Source organism: Oscarella lobularis, chromosome 1 (genome assembly GCF_947507565.1).
Source record: "Oscarella lobularis chromosome 1, ooOscLobu1.1, whole genome shotgun sequence".
NCBI lineage: Eukaryota > Metazoa > Porifera > Homoscleromorpha > Homosclerophorida > Oscarellidae > Oscarella > Oscarella lobularis.
The window spans coordinates 3967872-3988537 of NC_089175.1; the positions used below are offsets into that span (position 1 = coordinate 3967872).

The 20666-nt window shown below is 46.7% G+C and overlaps 3 protein-coding genes and 1 long non-coding RNA gene across 15 annotated transcripts; 2 read left to right on the forward strand and 2 right to left on the reverse strand.

The window, feature by feature from the left end:
- Nucleotides 1-869: 869 nt before the first annotated feature.
- Nucleotides 870-13024, reverse strand: LOC136196380 (uncharacterized). Of its 6 annotated transcripts, none has more exons than XR_010672166.1 (15): nt 12307-13024; nt 11944-12260; nt 11609-11893; nt 11079-11561; nt 10944-11030; nt 8503-8632; nt 3346-3498; nt 3192-3290; nt 2823-3126; nt 2712-2774; nt 2312-2637; nt 1394-2256; nt 1226-1343; nt 1060-1177; nt 870-1006 (listed from the first exon to the last, which is right to left on the reverse strand). XR_010672166.1 is itself a non-coding variant. In XM_065985935.1 (7 exons), the coding sequence occupies exons 1-7, from the start codon at nt 12381-12383 to the stop codon at nt 8354-8356; spliced, it is 1476 nt and encodes a 491-aa protein (XP_065842007.1). In that variant the 5' UTR covers nt 12384-13023; the 3' UTR covers nt 8111-8353. The 6 variants fall into 6 exon arrangements, 2 of the variants coding, with proteins under 2 accessions (XP_065842007.1, XP_065842000.1); XR_010672158.1 differs by having other exon boundaries at nt 871-1006; nt 1394-1903; nt 1962-2256; nt 2312-2774; XR_010672165.1 differs by having other exon boundaries at nt 2312-2774; nt 3353-3498.
- Nucleotides 6811-8090, reverse strand: LOC136196462 (uncharacterized). The gene is made up of 6 exons (XR_010672204.1): nt 7767-8090; nt 7499-7718; nt 7294-7446; nt 7184-7246; nt 7047-7136; nt 6811-6992 (listed from the first exon to the last, which is right to left on the reverse strand). It is a non-coding gene; the product is annotated as an uncharacterized lncRNA (long non-coding RNA).
- LOC136196411 (delta-like protein D) lies at nt 11317-17291 on the forward strand. 6 transcript variants are annotated; one of them, XM_065985961.1, is made up of 19 exons: nt 11317-12968; nt 13020-13171; nt 13219-13533; nt 13592-13937; nt 13988-14077; nt 14124-14222; nt 14277-14379; nt 14434-14494; nt 14630-15022; nt 15069-15390; nt 15445-15552; nt 15606-15712; nt 15776-15956; nt 16015-16314; nt 16362-16707; nt 16753-16842; nt 16895-16989; nt 17048-17207; nt 17262-17291. In XM_065985961.1, the coding sequence occupies exons 1-8, from the start codon at nt 12929-12931 to the stop codon at nt 14465-14467; spliced, it is 1179 nt and encodes a 392-aa protein (XP_065842033.1). In that variant the 5' UTR covers nt 11317-12928; the 3' UTR covers nt 14468-14494; nt 14630-15022; nt 15069-15390; nt 15445-15552; nt 15606-15712; nt 15776-15956; nt 16015-16314; nt 16362-16707; nt 16753-16842; nt 16895-16989; nt 17048-17207; nt 17262-17291. The 6 variants fall into 6 exon arrangements, with proteins under 6 accessions (XP_065842033.1, XP_065842058.1, XP_065842049.1 ...); XM_065985986.1 differs by having other exon boundaries at nt 16753-16849; nt 17048-17291; XM_065985977.1 differs by having other exon boundaries at nt 17041-17291.
- Nucleotides 17292-17627: 336 nt separating this feature from the next.
- LOC136196447 (neurogenic locus protein delta-like) lies at nt 17628-20468 on the forward strand. Of its 2 annotated transcripts, none has more exons than XM_065986008.1 (13): nt 17628-17696; nt 17742-18050; nt 18102-18447; nt 18501-18590; nt 18643-18741; nt 18800-18899; nt 18955-19000; nt 19050-19215; nt 19268-19438; nt 19496-19804; nt 19854-20192; nt 20244-20333; nt 20379-20468. In XM_065986008.1, the coding sequence occupies exons 1-7, from the start codon at nt 17631-17633 to the stop codon at nt 18980-18982; spliced, it is 1038 nt and encodes a 345-aa protein (XP_065842080.1). In that variant the 5' UTR covers nt 17628-17630; the 3' UTR covers nt 18983-19000; nt 19050-19215; nt 19268-19438; nt 19496-19804; nt 19854-20192; nt 20244-20333; nt 20379-20468. The 2 variants fall into 2 exon arrangements, with proteins under 2 accessions (XP_065842080.1, XP_065842073.1); XM_065986001.1 differs by having other exon boundaries at nt 18955-18978; nt 19032-19215.
- The last annotated feature ends 198 nt before the right edge of the window (nt 20469-20666 follow it).

The window sequence follows — 20666 nt, forward strand, 5'->3', positions numbered from 1 at the left end:
CGTTATACCGAGTTGGCGTCAGACTCAGATCAGTTTCACTTTCCCGCCAAAGAAACGTGTGGGGGGCCCAGTGTCTCGTGGCTGTTTCTCACTCGGCTTAGTGACCTATAGCTGAAGATAGCCCGACTTCCCAGAACCCAAATCAAAGCACGTTTTTGACCTCTGACCTTGTGTGGACTCACGTTCGGCGCTCTCCCTCAACTGCGTTAGTCCCGCTTCCTATTCAAGCGAAGGACTATGGCCTCTCTGAGGTCGCGGTGCGACGCGGTCGGGGGGACGGTGTGGGAGAGCCGTTCTCGATCCAGGCCGCACCGTCGCGTTGAGCCTATGATGCCACGACTCGCTCTCAAACATTTTTGGGCTACTCAGCGTTCGAACCTCCTCGCGGTGTAGCCTGGATTACGCCAAAACGAACGCAAGACAAAAAGGTACGTACGCGGACAGCTCGAACAGATATTGTCTTTTATTTTTTAGGTTTTTTTGTCGAGTCGAAGGATCGCGCTCGCCGCGCGCTACGCGATGCTTCGAAAAGCGTGCGTTCGAGCTCTAGATCTACGTTATTTCGATGCGCTTGCACTCGATCGACGGCGACGTTTCCGTAAGCTATAATTTCGTCGCTCGTTTGACGCATAGGCCGTTGGAAACGTCGCCGTCGACCACGAGGCTCGATCCGTCGTTCCTCCGCCATTTTGAAGTTGGCGCGTGGATTTTTCGCATCATGCAGACCACGCTCGTGCCGCATGCGCCGTATAAAACGATTTCTTTGCACTTTTTTTAGGTGAGCAAACGCGTTCGAGCGAAATCGGCTTCGACGAAATAGTTTACGGGTCCTAGCGTGATGTCTAACTAATAAAAACGAAATGAAACGAGTTTTCGATTACATAGCGACGTGTGAAAATATCGACGGTAGAGCGCTCAAATACATATCGAAAATTCACTGTGTCGTTCTGAGGCTCATATTCCTACTTCCTAACGCCAAGCCTCTGCCTAACGATTTTCAGCACCACTATCACAATAATTGCAACGAGGATGAAATCAACGAGGGCACGATTGTGTTACCGTATATGGATCGCGGTGGGAAGCTTCAACCTTCGCTTGCGATCGATACCTCCAATATATTCCATCAATGAGTTCCGCCACGCCAAGGAATCCTAGCACAACAGTCAATACATCAAGCCTAAAAATTTCAATTATTAATAGATGATGAGGAGTCCAACGTCCATACCTGAATTGATTGCTGCTTTGTGTTGCACGTTGTCATAAAAATCGTCGAGATTTTGCACAAACTCAGCCAGCTCTGTTCTCAGTTCAGTGATTCCACACTGACCAGACCATATCTCAAACTGAAAAAATTTGTTTGCGAAGAGGCGACAAAGGCATTATCTGCACTCACGTCTTTGCATCCACCCGTTGTCGTGCTAAGTGGAGTTCCGTAATAGTCAGTTCGAAAGCGAAGCAACCTGGCGTGAAGCTTCTTTATTTCCTTCACGTTAGCTCGGTCACTATCGACGCCTGTTCTCTTAAAACGTCGTCGCAGATCCTGGCGTGACGACTCGAAAAGCGGCATTTGCAAGTGCAGCCACGTGCTTGATGGGAATCGTCATCGCCGTGCCGCCCCTTTTCACCTGGGCAAGGTACGAAATGGGCAGCTTCGTCATCCCAACGGCTACAATACGCTATTCTGCGCAGTGGACCCGTCCAATAGCACGAACTATATCTCGTTTTTGCTCTTCTATTACGGATTATCCTATTGGCTGCCTTTTGTGATCGTCATCATTTATCTTGGCAAACGCTGGCAAAAGTGCTTCGAAACATAACCGAACGACGACGACTAACTGGTCTTGCCTCTGGTGCCAGTGACACGGAAGCAAATACATCGACGCCTCTGTTCAAATCCAAAGCCCTGTACGTGGTGGGTCATCGCTCTCGTCGCTTTGAACGCGATTTTTCCTGCACCTTACATTGTCACTCAGCTGCTCCGGTCCACGCTTCGAATTTCGTCTGATGTCATTGCAGTCACTGGTTTTGTCTTTAGGCTGAATTTTCTCGTCAATTCGGTGCTGTACTGCTTCTGGGCGAAGACGCTTACGACTTCACTTTGGAATGTCGTACGGTGCCGGAAACTGCGCGACGTTCCGACGATACAGTGATTCGTCGAAAATGAGCGTCTCTTGGACGAGATTGGTTATGAAGAAACTCTCCTAGATGTGACTCCGTGTTTCTTTCAATTGCATGCATATGTGGTGGCTCAAGTCGCTAATCAGAGTATTTATTACTGTATACAACACTAGGAAGCCAGAATTGAACCCACGTTTGCATAATAATGCTGTTCTGTGGCTAGTGGCGACGGCCAGGCTACTGTAAATATACACTGTTCAGACGAGTCTGGTCGTAGTAGGACCCTTCTTGAACGACTTCTCAACTATCTGAGTCCTCTTCGAGCACAGAAAACGGATCCGTCGTTTAGGCAACAAAGAGCATGCGCACTGAGCAAGTAAGAAAATCAATAAATTCGGAATGAAAATAAGGCCATTTCTGCAACAAGGCAGTGCACTTGTAGGACAATCAGAAACAATAGATATAGCCTTTGAGGCATCAGAGGCTGTTTTGAAAACAGACTCAATCGAGTTATCTATTCTAATACCGGTACTCTTTACACCCACCCGAGAAGATCAAATCAAGAAACGCACAAATACTGGTCATAAACTTACTAGCGAGAACAACATAGATAGATTCCTGTCATGGGAAGCCTGAGAGGAGCAAATTGAGTAACCCTATAAACAGCAGCTCATCAATTCATAACCCAGGAGAAATCTCCTCACTAAGAATTGAGATGTGGAAAATTTTCGCATAGACTTTTGACGAGTTCTGTGTTTTCAATTCCTTTTGCAAGCGTGTCAAGAACGGCATCGAGAAAATTACTCGTTGGATTTTCCTCAATCCATTGTCGTAAACATTTTGTTGTCCAGTACACGTTGTCACGAGACCCACATTCCGCTTTCTCTTTCTCGACATTTTCAGCAAACAACGGGCCCTCTCTAAAGGATGGCTCAATTGTCCGAATAAAATCTTTAAAAAGACTCCAATTGTCTGAAAACATTTCAGACACAAATTTAACTTGGTGATCTACACGTACACAAGCGGTAACTGAAACAAGTTCTTCTTAGACAACACTTTGACATAATCGTCACCTGGCGGCGGTGAATCGGCACAATGTTGCACCCCCTGGCGGCGGTGAATCAGCTTCTGTATCCTTAGGGCTCATCGAGTCACGACGACGACTACAAAACCTAAAACCAAATAAAGAAATAAATTGCAACTGTATATATGCTAATAGAAACAGACCATGTACAGTCTGAGGTGTTCTGCTATGTCATCTCAGCAAGCTTGAAATTTTCAATGCAGGGTATCCGACTTGGAACATACGACGGGTGGCAGCGCAATGAAATTGCGTCGTATGCAAGATTGTTTTCTATCGTCCGTTGAAGCTCGGCTACCCTATTATTAATAAGAGGCTGACACGATGAGGTTACTACACCACCTACTTATATATACCGCCTGCCGGAAGAGTACGAACACCGCCTGACGGAATATATATACCGGCGGAGTACGAACAACGCCTCACGGTATATATATAAAGCCTACCGGCGGAGTACGAACAATGCCTGACGGAATATATATACCGCCTACCGGCGGAGTACGAACACCGCCTGACGAAATATATACACTGAAGGCGGAGTACGAACATCCCCTGAAGAAATATATATACTGCCTGCCGGAAAAGTACGAACATTGCCTGACGGAATATATACCGCTTGCCGGCGGAGTACGAATATCTCCTGACGGAATATATATACCGCCTGCCGGCAGAGTACGAACACCGCCCGACGGAATATATATATACCGCCTGCAGGCGGAGTACGAACACCGCCTGACGGAATATATATACCGCCTGGAGGCGGAGTACGAACACCCCCTGACGGAATATACTGTATATACCGCTTACCGGAGGAGTACGAACGCATGACGGAATATATACCGCCTGCAGGCGGAGTACGAACAACGCCTGACGGAATATATAAACCGCCTGCCGGAGGTGTACGAACACCGCCTGACGGAATATATACCGCCTGCCGGAGGAGTACGAACAACGCCTGACGGAATATATATACCGCCTGTAGGCGGAGCACGAACAACGCCTGACGGAATATATAAACCGCCTGCCGGAGGTGTACGAACACCGCCTGACGGAATATATATACCGCCTGCAGGCGGAGTACGAACAACGCCTGACGGAATATATACCGCCTGCAGTCGGAGTACGAACACCGCCTGACGGAATATATATACCGCCTGCAGTCGGAGTACGAACACCGCCTGACGGAATATATATACCGCCTTGCCGGAATATATATACCGCCTGCAGGCGGAGTACGAACAACGCCTGACGGAATATATACCGCCTGCCGGAGGAGTACGAACAACGCCTGACGGAATATATATACCGCCTGTAGGCGGAGCACGAACAACGCCTGACGGAATATATACCGCCTGCCGGAGGAGTACGAACAACGCCTGACGGAATTTATACACGGAGTGGAGTACGAACAATGCCTGACGGAATATATATACCGCCTGCCGGTTGAGTACGAACACTACCTGAAGGAATATATATATACCACCTGTAGGCGGAGTACGAACAACACCAGACGGAATATATATATATCGCTTACCGGCGGAGTACGAACGCCTGACGGAATATATATACCGCCCCCCGGAAGAGTACGAAAACGCCTGACGAAATATATATACCGTCTGCCGGAGGAGTACGAACAACGCCTGACGAAATATATATTCCGCCTGCCGGAGGAGTACGTACAACGCCTGACGGAATATACATACCGCCTACCGGCGGAGTACGAACAATGCCTGACGGAATATATATACAGAATGCAGGCAGAGTACGAACACCGCCTGACGGAATATATATACCGCCTGCCGGCAGAGTACGAACACCGCCTGACGGAATATATATACCGCCTGCAGGCGGAGTACGAACAACGGCTGACGGAATTTATACACGGCCTGCCGGAGGAGTACGAACAACGCCTGACGGAATATATATACCGCCTGCAGGCGGAGTACGAACACTACCTGAAGGAATATATAAACCGCCTGCAGGCGGAATACGAACGCCGCCTGACGCAATGTGCGGAGTATGAACACCGCCGGACGAAATATATATACCTCCTGAAGGCGGAGTACGAACATCCCCTGAAGAAATATATATACCGCCTGCCGGAAAAGTACGAACATTGCCTGACGGAATATATACCGCTTGCCGGCGGAGTACGAACAATGCCTGACGAAATATATATACAGTACCGGTCATAAGTATCAGGCCACCCCTAGTAACCCTTATACAGAGTCAAGTTTGTATGATGCGTGATAAAAAAGTCTCTCTTTGCTTTTAGCAAAGCTTTATTTTAAAAGAAGAGATAAGTCTTAAATTTGTAAAAAAAACAATTGTAGCAAATTTGTGGCAATTCCATTGAGACAATACGCGCTTTAGTGATCACACTAAGAATAATACCCTTCACCGAACATAGGACAATTTTTGCGTAAAAATTGAATTTTCCTATGGTTAATTTTTTTAATTAACTGAAAAGTGGTTAAAGTTTAACATGACAAATGTTGCAAAGTTGTTTTCCGCATGCCTCCGGTTTGGGGCTAGGAAGCTACTCTGTTTGCAATAACGCCATTTTACCACCTTTTCATTTTAATTCTCTAAACTGGTCTAACTAATGCTTTAGAAATCGAAGTTGTCATTAGATGAAAGAGGAATAAATAAGCATCCTTTACAGTTCTTTTACTGAAGTTGCTGATGCTTTTAACAGAAATTTCTACGTATAGTTCTAAAACAAGGATTTTCTTAATGCTTTGCAAAAAATTAAAACTTTAAAAATTTCTGATTTTTGCCTTTAGTTAGGTTGGTTTCAATCTCAAAAATTTCGCAAGCAATAAAACTAATGCTTATTAACTTTGGAAGTCAAATATTAATTCATTTTGCCTAAGTTTTGCTTAACTTTCAAAACGCACTATAAATAGACAGGGTTACAGTACTGCTTTTGTAACGCCACACAGTTGCTACAAAACTTGCAACATTTGTTCTACGAAAGAGCAACGGTAGAAGGTTGTTACTAGTGCAAACAGAAGTTCGACTTCTACGTGAATGAATGAGCGCGTATTACGACAATGATTACTAAAGAAACCAGGGTGGCCTAATACATATGATCGGTACTGTATATATATATATAGCGCTTGCCGGAAGAGTACGAACACCGCCTGACGGAATATACACCGCCTGCAGGCGGAGTACGAAAACGCCTGACGGAATATATATACCGCCTGCAGGCGGAGTACGAACACTGCCTGACGAAATATATATACCGCCTGCCGGAAAAGTACAAACACCGCCTGACGAAATATATTTACCGCCTGCCGGAGGAGTACGAACATCCCTTGACGAAATATATATACCGCCTGCCGGAAAAGTACAAACACCGCCTGACGAAATATATATACGTATTGATCTATTGCTGCACGCTGGAGTAATACATCAACTGTGCGATTATAAGATGCATTCGTATCAGCGTAGGTCGACTGGATTAGATCAGGCCGTCCTATGCTTTGAGCACGGGATCTCTCGTACTCAAGATAGGCTCCTCGAACGACTTTGGTGGCATAGCGAAAGCCAGATAAATCTCCTATCTCGAGATGGCGTTTATTAGCCGCATCTGTTTCCTGGAGAGAAAGATAGAGGAGAGAGAATAAGCCTCAACTCTGAGATAATCCTGCTGGGTATTCCACACGTTGATACAGTCACCTTTATTGTGTGATGATTGCGTGATGAGAGCCAGTGCATGAATGGCTGGCTGCATCTCGTGGTATTCAGCATCGATGAGCATGTTCACTTTGGCTCTAGTGCAGGCCTAGAAGTAAATAACCAAAAATTTATAAATAAACAGCTGGAGAAGTGATGGTACCTTCGCAATGTCATCTAGCCTGGTACAGGTTGAATTAAACTCATCAAGGCAGTCATGTTCCAAGGCATTGTCAGACAAACGTCCATGCAGCTGAAGGGAGAATAAAAGAGTGAATTCATTTATGTATATATCTCTACTTCTCCAGTTTTGATTTTAGGCAAAATTCCGTCGCTATCAGTAATCTTTCTACTAAGTAAGGTCTGCAAAAAAACGTAAGTAGTCTAACTAGGTAGAAGCAATTCAGTACAAGCAATTTTGGCCGAACGAGTGCCGTTGGTTTGACCTGGATTGCACCTTGTACGCCACTGACACAAGTCCGCTCTCAAAATCCTAAGAACAACCGTCTGGCTGCATGCCCCGAATCAAGAAAAGCTAAACGTTCTCATCCAGAAGAGTTTCTCTACAAGAATCTTTCGTATTTAATTATTTTTATTATTATAAGGTTGACTGACCTTTGGTGCGTATCTTCGTTTGCGAGGCCCTGCTCATCGTCTGGTAAATCTTCGATCGACGGCCCCGCATAGAACATACACTGTATACCCGCTTCGACGAATTTTTCATTGTGAGTTTTTGTGACGTCGTCGTGACTACTTCCGGCCACAAACTGACCGAAGAATGATCGTCTCATGACGCCATCGAACAAGGCTAAGAACGCTGCGCAAAATCGAGAATCTAAACGAAACGTTTCAAAACGCTAATGGATAGTAAATCTAAGTTTACTGCTGGGCTGTTGTCGACGAAACTATCGATTGCGCTCAGTCGGAGAATGAGAATGGAGCGGAGTAACTATCGGAATGCAACGCGTACGCCGATTCTGTGTCAAGGCGGAAAGATGATATAAGTCTCGTCGAGCGTCGAATCGTCCGAAGCGATGGCCTCCTGCAGCACAAATACGCTAGGTGAGTGTCTGTCGCGTCTGTAGGCGAAGACAAGTGCTCGTTCAAGCTCGATTGGCTGCAAGAGCTCTCCGAAGTCCGTCCTGCAAAGCTCCGGCCCGGTTTACGCGTTCGTCATCGCAAATTCGACGAAGAACGCTTCGCGACATATGACATGAAGTTCCCGTTTGCTCATTTATTTATTTATTCATTTACTCGTGTCTGGAGCAAGCTGCGGGAGAAAAGGCTCAATTGAATTAGCTAAAAAATCAAGTGCATACACTGTATTCTCTGTAAAAGATCCACACGCCCATTCAATCTCGCTCAATTTGCTCCACACTCACGTTTACCTTCGTTCTAATCACGATAGACTACATGTATGTACAGTCTGAGGTGTTCTGCTATATCATCTCAGCAAGCTTGAAATTTTAGTCATTGCAGGGTATCCGACTTGGAACATACGACGGGTTGATGCGCAATGAAATTGCGTCGTATGCAAGATTGTTTTCTATCGTCCGTTGAAGCTCGGCTACCCTATTATTAATAAGAGGCTGACACGATGAGGTTACTACACCACCTACTTTTTCTTCGCCAAGCAGAGAGCGTAAAGAAGACATAATGCAATAACGCTCATTAGTCCAAAACCCGAGATGCTCACGACGAGCACTATCCAATAGTTTCTGCACGGTGCTGTGCTCCCTAGCCGTTCCTCTACACAAAAAAATAATTGACATACCAACCTCAGGGTTCTGCCCACACGAGTCGGCATGGGTCGGCCCCGACCCTCACTCCCCTATCGCCGACCCATACTACTAAAACGTTATGAAAGCCCGTAGCCTGCAATAATTGCAGCTGGATACATCGTCCAAAACAAATTTGAAAATGGTCCAAGACAATTTTAAAAATGGTCCAAGACAATTTTAAAATTTGTCCTAAAACAGTTTTAAAACTTCTTCCTAGACAATTCTAAAATTGTTCCAGGACAATTTTAAAACTTGTTCCTAGACAATTCTAAAATTGAAGGACAATTCTAAAATCGTCCCAAGACAATTTTCTCTCGCCCCAAAACTGTGGAGCCCGTTCTCTCGCCCCCAAACTGTGGAGCCCGTTCTCTCGCCCCCAAACTGTGGAGCCCGTTCTCTCGCCCCCAAACTGTGGAGCCCGTTCTCTCGCCCCAAAACTGTGGAGCCCGTTCTCTCGCCCCAAAACTGTGGAGCCCGTTCTCTCGCCCCAAAGCTGTGGATAGGACAATTTTAAAAATCGTCTAAGACAATTTTAAAAATTGTCCAAGACAATATTAAAAATCGTCCAAGACAATTTAAATATGGTCCAAGACAATTTTTAAAATGGTCCAAGGAATCGTCCAAGGCAATATTTTAAAATTGCGTATTATGTCTATCCTTCCAGACTTCCCACACTGAATTTCTCGGCAGATCCCTGTATTGTGGTATACCGGTCATAATTCACGACGCAACTTAAATCTTTTTAAAAATGATGCGCAGCAATTACTGATCTGCGATCGGCAAAAAATGATGGTCTCAATTTTTTTGTTTTTGTTGGGCGTGAATTTTCGTTTTGATCGCGTTCATTTCTTGCGGGGCGTGGATCATGGATTTCATCGCAACGAACGCATACCATCAAACGAAAAATCGATTGCGAGTGAATTTTTCAATTAGTAAGTTTAGAGAAGAAAAGGAGCAAGACTTTCGTAGTTGAATACCTTGACTAGATATGTATTGTTAACAGTCTCAAAATAACTTTACTGTGACAAGTGTCTCCCTTTCGTTGCGCGCGAGCGACGCTTGCGGTTCAGGCGCAAGGAACGACACTCGCGCATAAAAAGTACTCTGTAGCGTTGGCGGGAACGCCCACTTTTGAGGGGCAAGTGTCTCCCTTTCGTTGCGCGCGAGCGACGCTTGCGGTTCAGGCGCAAGGAACGCCACTCGCGCATAAAAAGTACTTTGTAATGTTGGCGGGAACGCCCACTTTCGAGGGGTAAGTGTCTCCCTTTCGTTGCGCGCGAGCGACGCTTGCGGTTCAGGCGCAAGGAACGCCACTCGCGCATAAAAAGTACTCTGTAGCGTTGGCGGGAACGCCCACTTTCGAAGGGTAAGTGTCTTCAATTCCGTTGCGCGCGAGCGACGCTTGCGGTTCAGACGCAAGGAACGCCACTCTCGCATAAAAAGTACTTTGTAATGTTGGCGAACGCCCACTTTCGAGGGGTGTCTTCAATTCGTTGCGCGCGAGCGGCGCTTGCGGTTCAGGCGCAAGGAACGCCACTCGCGCATAAAAATTAGCGAACGCCCACTTTTGACAGACAGATTTTCTCGGACAATTTTAAAATTGTCTTGGACGATTTGTCTTGGACGATTAATTAAAATTGTCTCGGACAATTTCAAAAAGTGTCTCGGACAATTCTAAAAATTGTGTCAAGACAATTCTAAAATTGTGCCAAGACAATTTTCTCTCGCCTCAAAACTGTGTTGCCCGTTCTCTCGCCTCAAAACTGTGTTGCCCGTTCTCTCGCCTCAAAACTGTGTTGCCCGTTCTCTTGCCTCAAAACTGTGGAGTGCGTTCTCTCGCTTCAATACAGTGGAGTGCGTTCTCTCGCCCCAAAACTGAGGAGCCCGATCGCTCGCTTCAAAACAAAGCAGTATCTGCATGTGATCACAGGGTATCTGTGATCACAGAGGAATATCACAGGGCAATTTTAAAAATTGTTTAAGGACTTTTTGAAAAAATTGTCCAAGACAATTTTAAAAATTGTCCAAGACAATATTAAAATTGTCCAAGACAATATTAAAAATTGTCCAAGATAATTTTTGAAATGGTCCAAGACAATTTTTAAAATGGTCCAAGACAATTTTTAAAATGGTCCAAGACAATTTTATGAATCGTCCAAGGCAAGATTTTAAAATTGTCTAGGACCATTTTAAAATTGCGTATTATGTCTATCCTTCCAGACCTTCTTCCCACACTAAAAAATTCTAGGCAGAACCCTGCAACCTGTACAGTTTCTCACCTGCCAGAACTCCCTCCTGAACAGAAATTATAGTTCCGTTTTCGTACGCAATTATCATCGTGACGTTGCGAGCATTCGACAGAGGGTCTGGAGACAGTGGATCAGCAAGAGCGTCATAAGTGAAAATCTGCTTACTATTTGAATTGAATTCGGTGAAACCAGTGCCGGCACTTGGACCAACTCCTGACGACGTGGGCGTCGAGACTTCAGCAGGTGCACCCGAAGAACGTATAACAGCTGACGTCGTCACGTCCAATAAACTCGAAGATTTCGTTTCAGCACTTTCGCACGCGTTCCGGACGTAGAGCGTCGTGGCGTAATCCCGACTCTCCCATCCGTTGTCCGCTTTCAATGTGCAATTCAGGAAGACGTTACAGCAGACAGTCGAGTCCCAAGCTCTTGCGTAGAAGTCTAGGCGAACGAGAAGCGTCGCATTGAGCCAATGATTGGGACGCGTCGTCGCATTGCGAAGCCGGAAGACGTCCGAGCTTAGGCCAGAACAACTCAGCCTGCCACTCGAGACGGAAGGATACGAATAAACCTCGCATTGAACATGGAATAGCTTTGTCCCATTCTGTATTGAATCAATTGTCTGACAGCCAAGCAGTGAGCCAAACTCTAAAGAAAAGAATTTTCAATTACCATACATTCTCGTATATGTATACCGTGCAAAAAAGCATTGGCTTTGATAGTGACTTTTCGCACCGAGTTCTCCGCCTCGAAGATGAACCGGGTCGCGTTTCGATGTCGAAACGAGTCGATCGCCGTAGACGTTACAAAAACGTCCGGGTCGCTTGAAACTTTCAACAGCAAGATGACGCTTTTCGACGTCCCGATATAGAGAGCCAGAGAAACAGGATCTCTTCCTGTTCGATCAATTCTAGCTCTGATCTTCACTTTCCCATCCAATTGCCTTTCTTGATGCAATTCGACGTTGAACTCAGAGACATCTAAAAGAGACTATCACGCAAAGGAACGATAAGGCATGGCGGAGATTAACTAGTTTTTCTCAGCCGTACTATGCCGCTCTCACTGCTGAGTTCAGATGGATTGGCATAGGCAATAGCTTTAAAGGAATGACTCAGAATAGTGTCGTCAATTTTAGCGAAGTGCAGAACGGATTTGACCGTTGAATGAAAGACTTTGTATCTGGTTGCTGTCGTATTTGGCTCAATAACCCAACTCATATTTTCCAGCTTGCCATCGCCATGGTATGTGTATGAGATGGTTGCCGAACCGTTGATTGGTACATCGACGTACTGATTTGCTGGACTGCACAGTGCTTTGTACTCAATATGTCTTAGTTTCGATAGCACGCTGTAATTTTCCGTGAGGCGCAGTTGCTGTAAGAGAGTGAGTTTACCTGATTGGGTGCAATGGTACTAATGATGTGCTTGACGAGGAGACTATAGCGAGAAGGACAAAACCAACGTGCGCCATCGCACTTTCTCAAGGTATCTGCGCACCACATCATTCCGTGGTCGAGGACAACAAATCACAGTTGAGAGACAACACACGTGCGCGAATAAATATATACATATGTACTGTCTTATCGAAAAGCGGCTATTCGTCGCTGACGGTACTTAAACGCCTTAAACGGGGCTTTAGGTTAGCACTGAGTGCTTTGCTGCTGCTTTGTAAGGTAGCCAGACACCGCAGGGGACTCTCCGGCCGAATTACAGGCGAAACTTACACGCGCGCGCGCGAACGCCTTCGCTTTGCGCGACTTTCCCGTCGCTCTCTCTCTCTCTCTCTCTCTCTAGTTTCTCTAGTCTCGCCGAACACTCCACGGCAGGGCTGAAGGACTGCCCTGAAGGACTGCATACCGTAACTTAGGGCTCCCGGACTATCGTCGCGACAGGTTCCGGAAAAACTCTGGAAGCGGGGTTTTGGGAGCAGGAATCAGAACGGGCAGTCCAAATCCAAGTGGTCTCAACCAGTTTCGACGTTCATGGGGCTAAACAGTCTCCAAAAACCTTCGGATTATGACAGCTGCTGCCCATCGCTTGATTTCGGCCACCAAAGGCAGACTATTCTTCCAGAATCTCTCGGAAATTTACTTTTCTTTGTCCTTAGAGAGCTCTTGCGTGAACAATACTTCTTACTTTCACGTGATATCACGCGATTCTCTGTCACTGATTGGTCTGCACCCTGAACCGTGTCAGCCCACGAAAATCCCTATGACAGTATCAGCTCTCTTCGTTCTCTGCTTTATCGCCACAAGACAGGCATGTAGACTCGATGCAGTCACCTAATCGATCACTGTGTCCTTTAGGTTATTTCAGCAGGACCAGGAGGTGCCATTGTGACAAACCTCGTCTCCTACTTCGACGCCGTTCGAACGTTACCGTCCGGCGACTGTTGCCGCGGATCGCCGCTCGACGGCACCTGCGAAGATACTTGCCACAACGTCCTCCGCGTCTGTCTCGTCGACTCTCAGGGACACTCCTCCGAAGTGCAGTGCCTATCGGACTATACGACAGACGAGTTTGTAACCACTTGGCCCGCCGGCGTTAAAACCTATTGGGGCCCACAGAAACACGTTTTTAAGAGCACGGAAACGTCGCTAAGATTCTCGGGACCCATTATCGTATGCGATCGACGTACGTATAAGAGAGGGGGATTCGATTTCACGTGTGCCCCTGTAGGATGGACTGGCCCTGTTGATCAATGCGTCACATGTGAACGAATCTCGGAAGACGATTCATATTGCGACGTTTACCTATCCGCTTCCCGAAGACACGTCGTTGACGGATCGCGGGTCGTGGAGCGACGTCGCGCTCTCGTTTCCTCAGCGTTCGTCTGTCACGTACACGACTCAGTGGATTGACTTGAGATGGAAAGTCGTCTGCGAGGAGAACTACTACGGAAAGTGCGACGTCTTCTGCACGCCCAAGGATGACGACACGAATGGGCACTATACGTGCGATCCGGCGACCGGTGACAAAGTGTGCTGTGACGGCTACAAAGATGTGGACACAAACTGCGTAAAGTGTAAGGAAAAGCTGCCTAAAGGGAAAGAGTAATTTATAATATGCGTGTAGCTGAGGATCTCTGTCTTTCTAATCCGTGCACGAATGATGCGAAGTGCAGCGAAGCCGTCGAGTGCACGTGTCCAGGTGATCCTACTTGCGGTAAGGCCGTGGCCTCACGCGTACTCTAAGTGGAGACGTTTTGTAGATTCGACATCTTGCAAGAATTTGAAACAATGTAAAATGCGTCCTTCGTTTACGTGTCTCTGCACGTCCCAGTACGAAGGACAATATTGCGAGAAAAAAAGTAAGACAAGCGGACGTTGCTTAGGAGCCCTTGTTTCTAATGAAAAGAGTTTAGAAGCACCGCTTAGTGCCGGTGGCTATGTTGGTATTAGTGTGGGCGCGGTGACGGTTCTTGTAATACTTATCATCATGCTGCGGAAAAAGATAGCGGCTGCTTGGTAAGTTATGGTCGTGCCATGCAGCTTCACGCCCTTGAATCTTCGTTGTTGTAGGTCTCGGCGTAGATCCGGTTATCGGACTTTGTGAGCAAAATGCAGAGAGACAATTCTTCGGGTGCGTTCGCTATGTAGTCACTGTACGGTAGTTACCACCAGGAAGAAGGGGGGGGCACGCGTAGCGCGGACCCCCAACGACTAAACTTTATCCCACACATCACGAGACACAATCAGTGAACTCTTGACCTCCTAGCGCGTCATGTATCGAATCTGGTTTGTTTACTCACTTCTCGTTCTTCAAGTTCGATCCAATGGCGTTTTGGAGTTCGAACTGCTATCGTTCTACGACGCGGATCGTCGTCTTCTCTCGTCGCAGGGTGTCCCCGAATGTTGCTCTCCAAACGAAGAAACCACCACTGACGTGTGTGAAAAAAGTTGCATTAACGAAATCATTCCGTGTAGACTTCGCGACCTGTCCGAAGAACACCCAAAGTGCTTGGATGATGGTGAGCCGCCCCCGGATCCACTGCCTGCCTTTACTACGCAACCCGACAAATTGGAAGATCGAGGTAGTCTCGCCGTTATGCAGGAGCATTACTTTTCGCCGGAAACGAAAATCGCCTATCATTTTACCGGAGAATGGAAGGTGAGTGTTTATATGAAATATAGGACGTTATAATTCGCTATATTAGAACCAAAGTTTCCAAGTTTACTTCTACGTGTATCAAAAGCCGATCAGTCGAGAGCTGGCAACATTTCAGTGGACTCAATTGAACGCATTGGCACTTGCCAAACAAAACACCAGTCGCGTCCTCATCAACATGGCGTCGTTGAGGCCAAATCGATGGCTTGCCGTGCGAGGGCGAGTCATATGCGACAAATACTACTACGTGTGGAATTGTTCGGTGTACTGCAAGCCTACAAACGACACGAGCGGTCATTACACGTGCGATTCAAACGGCAATAAGAAGTGTATCAAAGGCTATTACGACCCCAGCAGTAACTGCGTTAAAAGTGAGGTCATATGATCTGTTTCCTACATACATATAACCTTCTCGTACGTTTCAGAAATTAATTTCTGCCGTTCGAATCCGTGCCTAAATGGGGGAACTTGTAACCCGAAGCTGAATTCGTACACGTGCACTTGCCCCAAGCATCATAAGCCACCACGCTGCTGTAAGGGCGGGCTGGATTTTTTTATGGGGATTAAATGCGATTTGTATACGTAGACGGTTGTATGGCGAAAGGATCATTTTTGGGTGCGGCGTTGGTTACTGTCGTTGTCATATTGTTGACTCAGTGAAGATGATTGTCGTCCCAGCGTTTAATCCTGATGGTATGCACTCTGCAATTGCAGCATTTTTACGTATTCTTATCATTATGACGAGTCAAAATCCAGAGACGCGACGGCAATGTTAATTTGCACGTGATGTCACGCGAGTCTCCTTCAATGATTGGTGCAATTTGATAACCGAGTCAGCCAGCCAGCCACAGCCAGTGACCCCCCAGACACGATGGGAATAGCTAAGCAGATTGCATCGCTTCTCCTTTTCTGGTTTGTCGTCGCAAAAGACTCAGAGGCATACAACTTCACCTTATCTTTGTGTAATAAGACTACACTGTTTCGCTCTCGTCTAGGCTACGGGATCGGGCGCTATTGTGACGAGCCTCGTTTCCTACTCCGACGCCGCTCGAGCTTTGCCGTCCGGCGATTGTTGCGTTGGATTAATGCTCAACGGCTCCTGTGTACATAGCTGCAACAACGTCCTCCACGTCTGCCTCGTCGATTCTAACTCCTCCGAAGTGAAGTGCCTGTCGGACTACACGACAAACGAGTTCGAAACCGCTTGGCCGGGCGACGTTCAAAATCCTGAAGCTCCACAGAAATACGTTTTTCAGAGCACGGAAACGTTGCTAGGCTTCTCAGGACCCATTACCGTATGCGATCAACGTAGAGGGGAATTTGATCTCACGTGTGCCTGTAGGATGGACTGACGCTGATGATAAATGCGTCGAATGTGGACGAATCTCGGAAGACAACTCGCATTGCGACGTTTACCTATCCGCTTCCTGAAGACACATTGTTGAAGGATCGCGCATCGTGGAGCGATGTCGCGCTCTCGTTTCCTAAGCGTGCGTCTGTCACTTTCCCTGCTCAGCGGATCGATTTGAAGTGGAAACTCGTCTGCAATGAGAACTACTACGGGAAGTGCGACGTCTTCTGCACCCCCATGGACGATGACACGAATGGGCACTACACTTGCGACCCGACGACCGGTAACAAAGTGTGCTGCGAGGGCTACAAAGATCCTGTAACAAACTGCGTAAAGTGTAAGGAAAAACTGCCTAAATAAAAAGAATAGATGTATCGTGTAGCTGAGAATCCCTGTCTTTCTAATCCGTGTATGAATGGCTCAACGTGCATCGAAATTGTTGGATGTGCGTGTCCTGATGATCCTCCTTGCGGTATAAGGCAGGTTTTTACATGTACTCTAACTAAGTAGAGAGTTTTTTGTAGATTCAGCAGCGTGCAAGAATTTGAAATGTAAAACACTCCCTTCGTTCAAGTGTTTTTGCACTTCCCAATATGAAGGACGTTTTTGCGAGAAAAAAGTAAGACGACAGGCGCAAGTTGTTTAGATGCTTTTTGTTTTTAATTAAAAGGGTTTAGAACATCGGCTTGATACAGGTGACTATGTTGGAATTGGTCTGGGAGCGGCGGCAATTTTTATAATTTTTATCCTACTCAATCTTTGTTTTTGTAGACGTAGATCCGGAGGGTATATGTCTGTGTGAGCAAAATGTAGAGAGGTAGAGAGACAACTCTTCGGGTACGTTCCTAGGCCTGGTCGTAACTGTAGTAAGTAGTTCTCTGGTCACCACAGGGGTATAAGGGATATAGGGGGAAAACTTCACGAGATGCAATCAGTGAACTTTGACCTCCTCCTAGCGCTTCATGTCTCGAATCAGTTTACTTCACTTACTTCTCGTCCTTCAAGTTCGATCTAATGGCGTATTGGAGTTCGAACTGTTGTATGACGCGGATCGTCGTCTTCTCTCGTCGCAAGGTGTCCCCGAATGTTGCTCGCCGTCTCCTCCAAACGAAAAAATCACCACTGGCGTGTGTGAAAATAGCTGCACTAATATAACGAAATCCTTCCGTGCAGACGACGGCAATGTTAATTTGCACGTGATGTCAGGCGAGTCTCCTTCAATGATTGGTGCAATTTGATAACCGAGTCAGCCCAGACGCGATGGGAATAGTTAAGCAGATTGCGTCGCTTTTCCTTTTCTGGTTTGTCGTCGCAGAAGACTCGGAGGCATAGAATACAACTTGATCTTACCTTTGTGTAAGACTTTTCTAGGCTACGGGATCGGGCGGAGCTATTGTGACGAGCCTCGTTTCCTACTCCGACGCCGCTCGAACTTTGCCGTCTGGGGATTGTTGCGTTGGATTGATGCTCAACGGCTCCTGCGTACATAGCTGTCACAACGTCCTCCACGTCTGCCTCATCAACTCTGAGGGACACTCCTCCGAAATAAAGTGCCTGTCGAACTATACGACAGACGAGTTCGAAACCACTTGGCCAGGCGGCGTTCAAAATGTTGCGGCCCCACAGAAATACGTTTTTAAGGGCACGGAAACGTCGCTAAGTTTCTCAGGACCCATTACCGTATGTGATCGACGTAGAGCTAGGGGAATTTGATCTCACGTGTGCCTGTAGGATGGACTGACGCTGATAATAAATGCGTCGAATGTGGACAAATCTCAGAAGTCAACTCGCATTGCGACGTTTTCCTATCCGTTTCCTAAAGACACGTCGTTGATCGATCACGGATCGTGGAGCAATGTCGAGCTCTCGTTTCCTCGGCGTACGTCTGTCACTTTCCCGAGTCAGTGGATCGATTTGAAGTGGAAACTCGTCTGCAATGAAAACTACTACGTGAAGTGCGACGTCTTCTGCAGTCCCAAGGATGACGACACGAATGGACACTATGCTTGCCACCCGACGACCGGTGATAGAGTGTGTTGCGAGGGCTACGAAGATCCGCAAACTAACTGCGTAAAGTGTAAGAAAAGGTTGCCTACCAATGAAAAGACTAATTTTATAATGTGAATCTAGCTAAGAATCCCTGTCTCTTGGATCCGTGCATGAAAGGTGAAAGTTGCAGCGAGACGTCTGCGTGTGTGTGCCCTGGTGATCCTCCTTGTGGTATAAGGCAAGCTTTACATGCATGTACCCAAGATAGAGAAAATTTTTCTAGATTCAACCGCTTGCAAGGAGTTGAAACAATGTAGAACACGTCCTTCGTACAAGTGCACACCCCAGCATCACGATGAAGAACGTTCTTTCGAGATAAAAAGTACGACAGGCGAAAATTGCTTAGATGTTGCTCTGGTTTTTTAATTACAAGGGTTTAGAACAACCGCTTGATTCAGGCGACTATGTTGGAATTGGTGTGGGGGCGGCGGCTGCGGCGGCAATTCTTATAATATTTTTTATCATACTGTGGAGAATCCGGCAAGTTTATCACGCCCGCACTTTACACGTTCGAATTTAAATCTTTGTTTTGTAGTGGTAGATCCGGATATAAGCCTGTGTGAGCAAAATGTCGAGAGATGGTAGAGAGACAACTCTTGGGGTACTTCCTAGGCCTTGACGTTACTGTAGAGTTCTGGTTACCACGAGAAAGAGGGGGTATGTAGCGCAAACCGTCGACTGACGAAAACTTATCTTCCACGAACTCCTCATGTCTCGAATCTATTTACTGTCCTTCGATTCAATGGCATTTTGGAATTCGAACTGCTATCGTTCTACGACGCGTTCAATCGTGATGGTATGTCACTGCAATTTACGTATTTTTATCATTATGACGAGTCAAAATCCAGGGACGACGAACATTCGCCAGTTTTTCCTGGCACGTGATGTCAGGCGAGTCTCCTTCAATGATTGGTGCAATTCGATAACTGAGTCAGCCAGCCAGTGACCCCGCAGACACGATGGGAATAGCTAAGCAGATTGCATCGCTTCTCCTTTTCGGATTTTTCGTCGCAACAGAGGCATAGACTATAAACGTATCTTATCTTTATGTACGACTACTTTTCGTTCTCGTCTAGGCTACGGGGTCGGGCAGCGCTATTGTGACGAGCCTCGTCTCCTACTTCGACGCCGTTCGAACTCTACCGTCTGGCGATTGTTGCATTGGATTGCCGTTCAACGGCTCCTGCGTCGATAGCTGCCACAACGTCATCAACGTCTGCCTAGTCGACTCACAGGGACACTCCTCCGAAGTGAAGTGCCTGTCAGACTATACGACAGACGAGTTCGAAACCGCTTGGCCCATCGACGATCAAAGCCCCTGGATCCCACAGAGACACGTCTTTGCGTACGCAGAAAGGTCGCTAAGTTTCTCAGGACCCATTACCGTATGTGCCATCGACGTGTGGGGGACTTCGATCTCACATGTGCCTGTAGGATGGACTGACGCTGATGATAAATGCGTCGAATGTGGACCGATCTCGTACGACGACTCGCATTGCGACGTTTACCTATCCATTCCCTAAAGACACGTCGTTGGTTGATCACGGATCGTGGAGTAGTATCAAGCTCTCGTTTCCTCAACATTCCTCCGTCACTTTTCCGACTCAGTGGATCAATTTGAAGTGGAAACTCGTCTGCAATGAGAACTACTACGGGCAGTGCGACGTCCTCTGCAACCCCAAGGATGACGACCACTATACCTGTGACCCGGCGACTGGTCATAAAGTGTGCGCTGCGACGGCTATGAAGATCCAGGAACTAACTGCATAAAGCGTAAGGAAAATCTACCTAAATAAAGAACGTAATTTTATGTTGTGCGTGTAGCTAAAGATTACTGTCTTTCTGATCCGTGCAAGAATGGTGCCAAGTGCAATGAGACCGTCACGTGTGCGTGTCCTCACGATTCTGCTTGCGGTAAGCCAAGCAGGTTTCAAGTGTGCTCTAAAAAACATATTTTAGACTCAATGGCTTGCAAGTATTTCCAATGCAAAACCCGTCCTTCATTTCAGTGTCTCTGCACATCCAAGTATGAAGGACAATATTGCAAGACAAAAAGCAAGACAAGCGCGAAATTTGTTTGTAAGTGCTCTTGTCTAATTAAAAAGTGTTTAGAACCACCGCTTACCGGAAGCGAAAAAGCTTGGATTGCTGGGGGTGTGGTGTTGGGCGCGTTGCTGATTGCTTTCGTCATTTTTTGTGTACTGTGGGAATGCAGTAAATGCCCCATTTGGTGCTACTGCAGAGTGG

What these genes read in the sequence shown, in the direction of transcription:
- LOC136196411 (XM_065985986.1), top strand. Translation starts at nt 12,929, where the DNA reads ATGACAGCTGCTGCCCATCGCTTGATTTCGGCCACCAAAG. An exon ending in GGACACAAACTGCGTAAAGT is followed by an intron (nt 13,938 to 13,987) that starts GTAAGGAAAAGC and finishes ATATGCGTGTAG; the next exon opens with CTGAGGATCTCTGTCTTTCT. An exon ending in TCCAGGTGATCCTACTTGCG is followed by an intron (nt 14,078 to 14,123) that starts GTAAGGCCGTGG and finishes GACGTTTTGTAG; the next exon opens with ATTCGACATCTTGCAAGAAT.
- LOC136196380 (XM_065985928.1), bottom strand. Translation starts at nt 12,383, where the DNA reads ATGGCGCACGTTGGTTTTGTCCTTCTCGCTATAGTCTCCTCGTCAAGC. An exon ending in GTACCATTGCACCCAATCAG is followed by an intron (nt 12,261 to 12,306) that starts GTAAACTCACTC and finishes GGAAAATTACAG; the next exon opens with CGTGCTATCGAAACTAAGAC. An exon ending in TCAGGAGGGAGTTCTGGCAG is followed by an intron (nt 8,633 to 10,943) that starts GTGAGAAACTGT and finishes TTTTTTGTGTAG; the next exon opens with AGGAACGGCTAGGGAGCACA.
- LOC136196447 (XM_065986001.1), top strand. Translation starts at nt 17,631, where the DNA reads ATGGGAATAGTTAAGCAGATTGCGTCGCTTTTCCTTTTCTGGTTTGTC. An exon ending in GCAAACTAACTGCGTAAAGT is followed by an intron (nt 18,448 to 18,500) that starts GTAAGAAAAGGT and finishes ATGTGAATCTAG; the next exon opens with CTAAGAATCCCTGTCTCTTG. An exon ending in ATCATACTGTGGAGAATCCG is followed by an intron (nt 18,900 to 18,954) that starts GCAAGTTTATCA and finishes TTTGTTTTGTAG; the next exon opens with TGGTAGATCCGGATATAAGC.